The sequence below is a fragment of the Diabrotica virgifera genome, chromosome 8 (genome assembly GCF_917563875.1).
Source record: "Diabrotica virgifera virgifera chromosome 8, PGI_DIABVI_V3a".
NCBI lineage: Eukaryota > Metazoa > Arthropoda > Insecta > Coleoptera > Chrysomelidae > Diabrotica > Diabrotica virgifera.
In genome coordinates, this window is record NC_065450.1 from 56055982 (window position 1) to 56069013 (window position 13032).

The window sequence follows — 13032 nt, forward strand, 5'->3', positions numbered from 1 at the left end:
TATTTTTTTCCGTTCTTTTGAATGGCTGGGATAGTTTTGCCATTTTCTCGCCGGAAATTGCTCAAAATTCGAAAAAACCCATTTTTTGGTTCCCCCCTCATATTTTTAGTGTTTACTGACCGATCTTTCCTTTAAAAAATCTGAAAAAAATTATGAACATACATTGATGCCCAAAAATATACTGGTATTTTTTTCAGATTTTTTGGATCAAAATTGAAAAATTTTGAATTTTTCAAAAATTTTTTAGGTTATGTAGGTAATTTTTGGCTAGGTCCGACATAATTTTTTTTAGTGTATATTTTCCCGTTCTTTTGAATGGCTGGGATAGTTTTGCCATTTTCTCGCCGGAAATTGCTCAAAATTCGAAAAAACCCTTTTTTTGGTTCCCCCCCCCCTCATATTTTTAGTGTTTACTGAGCGATCTGTTCTTTAAAAAATCTGAAAAAAAAATTATGAACATACATTGATGGCCAAAAACATACTGTTTTTTTATCAGATTTTTTGGATCAAAATTGAGGCTAGAAAAAATTATTGAATTTCTCAAAAAAATTTTAGGTTATGTAGGTAATTTTTGGCTACCTCCGACATAATTTTTTTTAGTGTATTTTTTTCCGTTCTTTTGAATGGCTGGGATAGTTTTGCCATTTTCTCGCCGGAAATTGCTCAAAATTCGAAAAAACCCATTTTCTGGTTTCCCCCTCATATTTTTAGTGTTTACTGAGCGATCTGTTCTTTAAAAAATCTGAAAAAAATTATGAACATACATTGATGCCCAAAAATATACTGGTTTTTTTTTCAGATTTTTTGGATCAAAATTGAAAATTTTTGAATTTTTCAAAAAAATTTTAGGTTATGTAGGTAATTTTTGGCGAGCGCCGACATAATTTTTTTTAGTGTATTTTTTTCCGTTCTTTTGAATGGCTGGAATAGTTTTGCCATTTTCTCGCCGGAAATTGCTCAAAATTCGAAAAAACCCATTTTTTGGTTCCCCCTCATATTTTTAGTGTTTACTGACCGATCTTTCCTTTAAAAAATCTGTAAAAAATTATGAACATACACTGATGCCCAAAAATATACTGGTTTTTTTTTCAGATTTTTTGGATCAAAATTGAAAAATTTTGAATTTTTCAAAAATTTTTTAGGTTATGTAGGTAATTTTTGGCTAGGTCCGACATAATTTTTTTTAGTGTATATTTTTCCGTTCTTTTGAATGGCTGGGATAGTTTTGCCATTTTCTCGCCGGCACAGTGCGCAGCACGTGGAAAATCGAGCACGAATTGGCTTATGCTTACCTATAGTATTATTGTATTATTATTCTATCTATGTATATCATGGATTGAAAATATAAATATGTATGTAGATATTCACATACTTATTTAGTAAGTAAGCTACATTTATGGAAATAACTTGATTACGGTGCAATTTGCTTATTTAAAATGTAACTTTTAACGAATAATTTTATTTAATTTACACCTTTGAAAAGTAAAATTAATAAATCAAATAAAGTTGAAAATAAACCTTTGCCTATAACTGTATGGCATATTTCATGCTGTGAAAACGTTTTTAATAATTACTTATTACTTATTAATTACTTATTAATTACTTATAATTACTTATTAATAACATTAATAATGTCTATATATATTTAAATATTTATAATATTGATATATTTTTTAAAATAGGTGCTCTAGCCTATCAAAAAATTAACTTTCAATTACCTTAAGTTAATTAATAAATACGCAAAAGCTAATATTAATATGGTAATTTCAATTGAGAAATCGGAAAACACAACTAAGACGAAGAAATATCTATGAATTGATCTATACATAATGTAATTAAGGTAGCCATGTACCTATAGTTAAGGGTTAAGGTTGTCTACTAAAAACATAGGAAAAATATCAACAAAGGGAGTTTGTCGTATTTTATGCATATTCTCTTCTCAAAATGGCTACCTTCTCTTCTCAAAAAACCTGATCACGCTATTCAAAATAACGGAAAATCGTTATTTATTGACATGCAATTGAGTTTATGTGTACACATAGGAGGACACAAAGAAATGGCTCTTTTCGAATTGTGAGGAAGTCCCGGAGAGAAAATGGCAAATCTAACCCAGTTATTCAAAAGAACGAAAAAAAAAATACACAAATTATTTCGAAGTCCGTCAAAAATGGCTTACATAAACGATTTTTTTTGAAAAATTCAAAAAATTTCCCTGAGTAAAATTTTAATCCAAAAAATCTAAAAAAAAATCAGTATGTTTTTGGGCATAACAATGTATGCTCATAATTTTTTTCAGATTATTTTAAGAAAATATCGCTCAGTAAACACTAAAAATATGAGGGGGGAAATCCAAAAAATGGGTTTCTTCGAATTTTGAGCAATTTCCAGCGAGAAAATGGCAAAACTATCCAAGCCATTCAAAAGAAGGAAAAAATACACTAAAAAAAATTATATCGGAGCTAGCCAAAAATTACCTACACACCCTAAAAATTTTTTGAAAAATTCAATAATTTTTTCTGGCCTCAATTTTGATCCAAAAAATCTGAAAAAAAAGTATGTTTTTGGGCATCAATGTATGTTCATAATTTTTTTCAGATTTTTTAAAGAACAGATCGCTCAGTAAACACTAAAAATATGAGGGGGGAAACCAGAAAATGGGTTTTTTTCGAATTTTGAGCAATTTCCGGCGAGAAAATGGTAAAACTATCCCAGCCATTCAAAAGAACGGAAAAAAATACACTAAAAAAAATTATGTCGGAGGTAGCCAAAAATTACCTACATAACCTAAAATTTTTTTGAGAAATTCAATAATTTTTTCTAGCCTCAATTTTGATCCAAAAAATCTGATAAAAAAAAAACAGTACGTTTTTGGCCATCAATGTGTTCATAATTTTTTTTCAGATTTTTTAAAGAACAGATCGCTCAGTAAACACTAAAAATATGAGGGGGGCACCAAAAAAATGGGTTTTTTCGAATTTTGAGCAATTTCCGGCGAGAAAATGGCAAAACTATCCCAGCCGTTCAAAAGAACGGCAAGATATACACTAAAGAGAATTATGTCGGACCTAGCCAAAAATTACCTACATAACCTAAAATTTTTTTGAAAAATTCAAAATTTTTCAACTTTGATCCAAAAAATCTGAAAAAAATACCAGTATATTTTTGGGCATCAATGTATGTTCATAATTTTTTTTCAGATTTTTTAAAGGAAAGATCGGTCAGTAAACACTAAAAATATGAGGGGGGAACCAAAAAATGGGTTTTTTCGAATTTTGAGCAATTTCCGGCGAGAAAATGGCAAAACTATCCCAGCCATTCAAAAGAACGGCAAAATATACACTAAAAAAAATTATGTCGGACCTAGCCAAAAATTACCTACATAACCTAAAAATTTTTTGAAAAATTCAAAATTTTTCAACTTTGATCCAAAAGATCTGAAAAAAATACCAGTATATTTTTGGGCATCAATGTATGTTCATAATTTTTTTTTCAGATTTTTTAAAGGAAAGATCGGTCAGTAAACACTAAAAATTTGAGGGGGGAACCAAAAAATGGGTTTTTTCGAATTTTGAGCAATTTCCGGCGAGAAAATGGCAAAACTGTCCCAGCCATTCAAAAGAACGGAAAAAAATACACTAAAAAAAATTATGTTGGCGCTCGCCAAAAATTACCTACATAACCTAAAATTTTTTTGAAAAATTCAAAATTTTTCAATTTTGATCCAAAAAATCTGAAAAAAAGAAATAGTATATTTTTGGGCATCAATGTATGTTCATAATTTTTTTCAGATTTTTTAAAGAAAAGATCGCTCAGTAAACACTAAAAATATGAGGGGGGTAACCAAAAAAATGGGTTTTTTCGAATTTTGAGTAATTTCCGGCGAGAAAATGGCAAAATTATCCCTGCCATTCAAAAGAACGGAAAAAAATACACTAAAAAAAATTTTGTCGGAGCTAGCCAAAAATTACCTACATAACCTAAAAATTTTTTGAAAACTTCAAAAATTTTTTCTGGCGTCAATTTTGATCCAAAAAATCTGAAAAAAATCAGTGGGATTTAGGGTATAATAATGTACATTGACAATTTTTTTCACATTTTTTAAAGCAAAAAATCGCTCCAAAAAAATTTTTTTCGAAAAAACACATTTTTTTCGATAGGGGACACATGGGGTCACATAGGGAGCTAAAAATTTGGTTAGGGGGTTTTTGAATTATGTACTTTCGATTGCCCAACCCCAACTAAGAATCCAGCCGAGTGCAGATTTTACCATCTTATCCCGCTATAGCCTTTATATTGGAATCAAACATCAGTTTTAGTAGATGGTGTGAAATCACAGGCTCTTAATATTAAAAGAGGAGTACGGCAGGGATGCCTCTTATCACCCCTGCTTTTCAACGTTTACTCCGAAAGAATTTTCAGAAAAGCACTTTCTGAAAAACAAGAAGGAATACTTGTGAACGGTAAAGTCATCAATAATTTGCGATATGCGGACGATACAGTACTCCTAGCTTCTAGTCAAGAAGATCTGCAAACACTACTTGACAGTGTCGTTGAGAGTTGTAGGGAGGCAGGTCTGGATCTGAACATACGGAAAACCAAAATACTCGTAATAAGTAAACAAACAGCATATAAAACCGTCTATATATGTAAATAATACCAAACTTGAGCAAGTTGATAAAATCGTTTACCTTGGACAGCAATTAAATTGTAACGCAGAAAGTTACGGCGAAATTAGATCTAGGATAGAGCAGGCTAGAGCGGCTTTTAGAAGGATGTCCAAGGTGTTATGTAACAGAGACCTAAAATTGGCATTGAGGATCCGCCTACTTCGCTGCTACGTGTTCTCGGTCTTACTTTATGGTGTCGAGTCCTGGACTGTGAATAAAATCGATCTAAATCGCCTTGAGGCTTTCGAAATGTGGTGCTATAGAAGAATTTTAAAAGTTTCCTGGGTGGAAAAGATTCGAAACTCCACAATACTACTGGGAAGATGCAAGACTACTGAGATCATAAAAAGCATCAAGCACAGAAAGCTGGAGTATTTCGGACATGTAATGAGAGGTCCTAAATATAGGTTGCTACAAAATATCATGCAAGGAAAAATAGCAGGCAAACGCAGTCCAGGACGAAGAAGAACCTCATGGTTGAAGAACTTACGAGATTGGTATGTTGTTGATTCAAGCATGCTATTTAGGGTGGCAGTGAATAAAATTAAGATAGCTATGATGGTAACCAACGTTCTGAAAGGATATGGTACATGAAGAAGAAGAAGAATGTCTTCACTCCTCTTTCAATCTCTCAGCGTATTTCCTGTAACTCTTCTCAGTATTCTCATTTCTACCGCTTCTAGTACTCTTTGTGTTGTGGCTGTATCTGATCTTGTTTCTGATGCATATATCATTATTGGTCTTACACTGGCTTTATAAATTATTTACTTCACCTGTGTTAATATGTCGGTTTCGCATATAGTGTCAAGGCATCCTGCCAGTCTATTTGAATTTTGTACTTGATTTGTCACTTTCTTCGTCCACGTCTCCGTAGCTGAACAGTATAATTCCAAGGTATTTTATTTCCATTACTTGTTCAATACTGATGCAATCAATTTCTATTTTGCATCAAATTAGTTTTTTACTGATTACTATTGTTTTAGTTTTCTGATATGAAATTACCATATTGAATTTTCTTTCTCTTATGTTAAAAATGTGGACTAATCTTTGTACACTATCTTCATATTGGGCTGTCAGTATGGGTCGTCTGGGTAACAGAGTATTTTTACTTCTTTATTACTCATTATGTATCATCTTCCTTTGTTGACGCTTTTGATGATTTCATCCATGACTAAATTGAAGACAATAGGGCTCAATGAGTTCCCCCGTCTTATTCCGCTGTCTAATGTCTTTGGGTTCTGTAAGTTGTCCATCTATTCTGACTTCCATTTTGTTGTTTCGGTAGATATATTTTCAATAGTTTTATGATATCTATGAACTTCTCTATTATACAGAAGACGAGTCTACTCTGTCAAATGCTTTCTTCAAGTCAATCAGACATAGAAATGCTGGTCTATTATACTCTAATTATAGGGTAGACCGGGGTAGAACGGGATACTTAAGAAAGAAAAAATCATAGAAAGAAAACTAAACTGTGTATTAAAAAATAACAAAGTCAGACAGGATCACTTGCTATTAAACTTCATATAACTTACTCCACTTATAATCCAAATTACTTAGTTATTTGGTTGTAAAGAACTTAACGTATCAGTCCGAAATTCCCATTTTGCCCCGGTTGAGGGGCAAAATGGGAAATGCTATGGGGCAAAATGGGAATGTATTTTAGTCAGGCTGGAAGAGTTCACAAATATGAGCAGCTTTATCATCATCCTCAAAACCTGCGCAGGAATTATGGGCACATCCATTGCAGACACTATCTACACACTACCCAGTACCCATCCTTCAGTTGACTGCAAATATAAGTATCCACAGTAGATGCAACCACAATCTTCATCATCTGATGAGTCAGTGTCCATCTCGGTTTCTTCTTTAGTTTTCTTTGCTTTTTTTATTAGTTTCAGTTTTAGTCAGATTCTTCTCACAAAGTTTAAATGCTGTAAAGTAGTGGCAATTTAGTAGAGATGGGCAAGATGGGATAATATCCCGTCTTGCCCCAACAGACATCATTTCAAATAAAATTAGTAATTTCTAACGTAAAATATATAAAACGGTCCACAGCACGCAATATTAAAATTCGGTAACATATCTATCATATTTGAATGAAAAACGTGATAAAACTTGCTTACTTACCTTATAGCACTTCTATAAATATCACCAAAATTTTTAACAAAACAAAAGACAACGGATTTTATGTCTGTAAAGAAGCACACTACGTGACTAGAAGTTTCTTTCTAATGACTGAAGTGAGTCAACCCACGTTCGTTCGAATGGCGCTATTGCCGATATTATGACGACTATAATAAGTTATACACACTGATGCATTTCCCGTTCTGCCCCGGTCTCCCCTACTAAATTTTAGTTGTAAGTAGGAAAGTATTTAACAAGTTGGTACCTCTGTAGTTTTCTGGCTGTTTTTACCTCATTTTTTGAATAGAAAGATTAGTTCGCTCTTTCTTCGGGTATTTTATAATTTTATGAATTAATGTTGTTAACTGTTCTGTCATTGCTGCTTTTTCTGTACATCCACCACTAATTTCTGTTATTTTTGCAGGAGCTTTAGCACTCCTCTTACTAGGATCAAATGGTCAAACATTTAAAGAATTAGCTACGGTATTAGGACTGGCTACAGGACTGGACATCGAAAACAACTCTGAACGAGTACACGAACATCTAGGGCAGATATTGCGAAGAATAGAGGAACGTCCTTACTCTGTAGGAGAAGACGAACAGCAAATCAACTTCGCTAATGCAATTTTTGTGCAAGAAAGCTTTCCCATTAGAAAAATATACAAGGAGACCGCCGATAGTCTATATAAATTCGAAATTTTTAATCTTAATTTTGAACGAGAACCAGTAAAAGCACAGAAGTATGTGAATGCTTGGGTCTCCGATAGAACTGTGGGAAAGATCAAGGACATTCTGAGTGAGCCTCCACTACCAAGCACTAAAATAATTCTAGCTAGTGCTATGTACTTCAAAGCTAAATGGGAAATTCCTTTCTTGGGTGAAGGGGTGACACAAAGGTATAACATTAAAATATATTATATGACCATATTTATGTATAATTTATATATTATTATTTCTCTAAGTTATTTAAGTTTTAGACCTTGGGCCCACACTTAAAAAAATCATGATTACTTCCCTTATAGTCCAGGAACCAAAGCTTTTCACATCACAATTTTTACAGAATGGATCAATTTGCTTGAAAATTTGAGAATAAGTAGTGAATAGTGCATGGATTAAAATCTATATGATGCCGGCAGGCTCTTTTACCATGGGGGTGGTTGCCACCCCATCCCGGGGGTGGAAATTTTTTATTATATTTTGACCGCAAAAGTTGATAAAAACATTCATTCTAAGCAAAAAAGATTCTATACATTTTTTTGATAAAATGAATAGTTTTCGATTTATTCGCTATCGAAAGTGTTAGTTTTATATCGAAAAAATAAGTGTTTTTCAATAATATATTAATTTACGATTCACTCAATTTTTGCCGTAAAAAAATTTTCTCAAACCAATTTCTTGGGAATTAAATAACCTACAATTTCATATTCAAACATTTTTTCGTATCTCTGATGCTAATGTTTCTATTCTGAAGAAATCGACATTTTTACTAAACTACAAAAATTCGTTATTCCCTTTTAACTCCAGTTTTTTAAAAACTAATCTTTCTAAGCCAGTCAAACTTCTAGAATCTATTAATAATACATAAATAAAGAAGAATGAATAAGGCCAATGACTAAAAACACCGCCAACTTACATTATTATGCTTCTAATTGGATTTCTCCTTTTTTTTTCTAAAAAATATATTGATTTTTTAACCGTAACTTTTCTATTTTTGATTTTAGCAAGTTTGGCAAAAAAGAATTTTGTAGGTTTTTATAATGTCTATAAGCCTATTAATATTAGTTCTTTTTAAAATCCTCAGTCGCAAAAAGAGGTGACTTTGAAAGGGTTGGTAAAGGTGGTTTTTGCATGTTATTACAAGTTTTAATTATCCATAGCTCACTAAATTTTTGCTGTAGTAAAAATTTTTGCAAACCAGTTTCTTGAGAATTAAATAAGCTACAATTTCATATTTACACATTTTTTCGTATCTCTGATGCTAATCTTTCTATTCTGAAGAAAAGGCCATTTTTTTTCAAACTACAAAAATTCGTTATTCGCTTCTAACTCCATTTTTTTAAAAACTAATCATTCTAAGCCGGTCAAACTTCTAGAGCCTATTAATAATATAGGAATAAAGAAGACCAAATAAGGTTAATGACTAATTTTAATTAGGGTGGTGATTAGGAGGTTGCTTCGGATCACTTTTTCGCTGAAAAAAGTAGGGACTAACATTCTTTTCAATATACGTCACTTAATTTTTGAGCTAAAGACTTTCTTTTTATTTCTGGAGATAGATATTTTCAAATGCTTTAAATTAGTTTGAACAAGTTATCCTCGAAAAATGCATAGTTTTACCGTCTTTTGACTTTGAAACTACAGTATTTAGCATTTGACCAAGAAGAGCTATCATTTAATAATGTATAGCTCGATTACTATTGGTCTTAAAAAAATTAAAAGAAACGGTTTTGTTTATTGTTTCAAAAGGTACATTTTTGTTAAGTAAAGTTGTTTTGATAAAATGAAAACTTTTGGAGTTATTAGCCGAAAACTTGTTAACAACATTGATTTTTTCGATATAAAACTTAACACTTTCGATAGCGAATAAATCGAAAACTATTAATTTTATGAAAAAAATGTATAGAACGTTTTTTGCTTAGAATGAATGTTTTTACTAACTTTTGCGGTCAAAATATAATAAAAAATTTCCACCCCCGAGATGGGGTGACAACCACCCCCATGGTAAAAGCGCCTTTCGGCTTCATATAGATTTTGATCCTTGGACTATCCACTACTTATTCTCAAATTTTTAAACAAATCGATCCATTCTGTAAAAATTGCGAGGTTTTGTCCTATTTTAAGCTTCATTACTTGGACTATTAATAGATTTTGCATAATAAATAATCAGTAGTAATTGCACAAGAGCTCTGAAATTATTGAATTTTTCCCGAGTGACACTTTGACAGTTTTAATTTGACGAGCCGAAGGCGAGTGAAATTATATCAAAGTGTCACGAGAGCAAAAATTCTATATTAATTTCAGAGGTCGAGTGCAATTTGTTGCGATTATTTCATGAATAAAACTGTTCAAAACCAAAATTTTATTGTAATTTATTTATGTAAGTACCATTAAACACACATTTTTTATAAATATTTAACGATAGAAAGTCATCACTTTTATAATTTTTATAAAACATTAATTGTCATTAATGTCACTGAATGTATTTTTTCGTAGCAACGAAGGGCATCTGATGTAATATACCTACTTAACGACGGGAGATTATCAAAAATTATCGATTTAATTCAGATTTCTGTAGCTTTCTATTGGTCAGAATCTCCTATGAATGAAATAATAAAAAATTATCGATTTAATTCAGATTTCTGTAGCTCTCTATTGGTCAGAATCTCCTATGAATGAAATAATCAATCTAATTTAAAAAAAAAGTTCAAATGTTTTAAAAACTTTCTGAACAAAAAGTAGACCATTTAGAAGTTAGCTAATTTTCTTATATATAAACAGGCACTCTACCTATCTAATAAACTTTACAGAATTAAAATCTGCTTATCTAAGCAGCATCAGCAATGATTTAAAGTTTAACAATTTTTTGGCTTATAATCAAATAGAATCTATCCGTTACTATTATATTAAATTAAATTTACAAAACGGAACTAGAACATACTCGGTACGACGCTTATTTTAACCGGCTGTATCTCAGGAACTAGTCCCCACCATTCAACTTTTTTACTTTTAAAATAAGGGTCGTATCGAGTATTTTCTAATTTCGTTTTGTGAATTTAATTTCATGTAATAGTAACGGAGATATTCTATTTGTTTATAAGCCAAAAAATTGTTTACAACTTTAAAACATTGCGGAGGCTGCTTAAATCATCCGATTTTAATTCTGTAAAGTTTATTAGATAGGTAAAGCACCTGTTTAAATGCAAAAAAATTAGCAAACTTGTAAATGGTCTACTTTTTGTTCAGAAAGTTTAAAAAAATGTGAACTTAAAAAAAAAATTAGATTGAAAATTTATTATGCAAAATCTATTAGGTCGATTTTATTGAAATTTGTTGGATGGTTTAAGTATATTATAAGCATTCTCTAAGCGAATTACGAAGGTTCTAAGTACAACCAAAGTGGTTGAAAAACATTGAATAAAAACAGGTTTATTTTGACCCATTATTTTGTATTTGTTGCTATTTTGCAGAAAGGGTAATAATTTAAGACATTTTTAACCATGGTATATTATATAAAATTTAATTATCTTTATTTTATTTGGCTACAACTTTGTTCCAAAATGAATCGTTTTAAAGTTTTAAGCAAAGAAAGTAGAAAAAAATTGATGTTTTTCGAAATTTTCACATATTTTAATATTTTTATTAATGTTCCGGTCATATTTGAAAAGGAGCATAAGTCAATTATAATTATTAAAGTTGTTGCCTAACTTTATCGGCAAACATCTGAATGCCATCTCTTACATCCAAAGATAGAGGTTTTTTCACAGATCCGCCGTGGTCTATTAAATAGCGGGGATATAATGCATCCCTATCTAACGCCTCTTTGAATGTAACATACTTCGCTATTCTTTGAATTCTTCGCCACTGGATTTGAATTTGACTAGGTATCCTTTTCTTCTTCTTCCTATCCTTTTCGGATGTTGGAAATCATAACCTTGCTCGCTGCGGCTCGAAACAGTTCCGTTGAGGTTTTCTTAAACCATATGTTCTCAAATTCCGCAGACATGATGTTCTCATACTGCAGGGCCCTCGTTTACCTTTGACTTTACCTTGCAATATGGACTTCAGCAGGGAGTAACGGTGTTGATTTCTCATAACTTGTCCCAGATATTGCAATTTTATGCGTTTGATGGTAAAAACAATCTCCGGTTTCTTCTTTATTCTTCCTTGTTCTTGATCCTTGCTGTGCATGATATTCTCACCATTTTCCTATAAAGCCACATCTCAAATGCTTCAAGTTTTTTAATAGTGGTGTCTGTAATAAGCGTCCATGCCTCCGCTCCGTACAACAATCCAGAGAAAACGTAACGTCTTAAATGTCTCATTTTTGTGTCTAGTACCTCTATTGTGGCTTTTGAAGATGGCGCTCATTTGGTTAAAGACCGTTCTTGCCTTTCCTAGGCGGCACTTTATTTCCTTTTCATTGCTCCACTGCTCATTTATAATAATTCCCAGGTAGCAATACTGTTTTACGCGCTCTATCTGCGTTCCGTTAATGTATAGATGAGCCCCGTTTATATTTTCCTTGCTGATAATCATTTGTTTCGTTTTCTGGGTATTAATGTTTATTCCGTACTGTTGACTGTACTCGTGGATTCTGTCCATTAGCTTCTAAAGTCACTTTAAATTATCTGCTATCACCATGGTGTCGTCGGCATATCTAATATTGTTTACTCTTTCTCCATTTAGAAGGATGTCGTCTACTTTGTATAGAGCCTCGTTAAAAATTCTCTCTGAGTACATATTAAATATCAACGGAGATAGTATACATCCCTGTCTAACATGTGATTCGTTTCTTCTCCGTTGATTTTCATAATATATATGCGGTCTGATTCCAGTAGAGTTCTGAAATTATTCTTTGTTATCCAAGTCTGCTTCTTTTAAAAGGTATCATTTATGGGCGGGTTTTTGATATATGTATATATAATATCGGTTTACACCGTTCTTCGACGTCTTCCGATTTCCAATCTCCATCTCGTTCTGTCATTCCATAGATCGTCCTCGAGTTCTCTGTCCCGATTTCTCTATCAACTCCTCTCAAACTTCTAGGCCTTCCTCTTGGTTGCCATTCGAGGATTTGTCTTGGTATTCTATTCTCCGGCATTATCCTTACGTGTCCGTACCAGCTGAGTTGTTTCGTCCTGATGTCGTCAACAATAGTATGTGTAACTCCCATGATTTCTCGGACTCTCTCGTTTGTTATTCTGTCGCGTCTAGATATTCCCGCCGAACGGCGCCAGAAGTCCATTTCTGTTGCTCTAAGCATTTTCTCTGTTCTGTCTTTTAGGGGCCAAACTTAGCATCCATATGTTGTGATGCTTTTTATTATATCTAGTGTTATATATATTCTTTTTTTATTTTCCTTAGAAATATTTTTATCCCACAGTACGTTGTTCAGTAAGGATATGCCTTTCCTTCCGTGTATATTTCGTTCCTTAATAGCTGCATCTAATTTTCCGTCTTGAGTGATCTTTACTCCCAGGTATTTGTAGTCTTCACATAATTTTATTTCTTGATTTTT

General features: G+C 32.2%; 1 protein-coding gene across 1 annotated transcript in view; it reads left to right on the top strand.

Moving 5' to 3' along the window:
- The window catches only part of LOC114337971 (uncharacterized), a 126145-nt gene that overhangs the window by 66276 nt on the left and 46837 nt on the right, over positions 1–13032 (top strand). The window contains exon 3 of the mRNA XM_050659012.1: positions 7219–7690. Within this exon, the coding sequence (XP_050514969.1) occupies positions 7219–7690 (472 nt within the window). The remainder of the gene's footprint in view (positions 1–7218; positions 7691–13032) is intronic.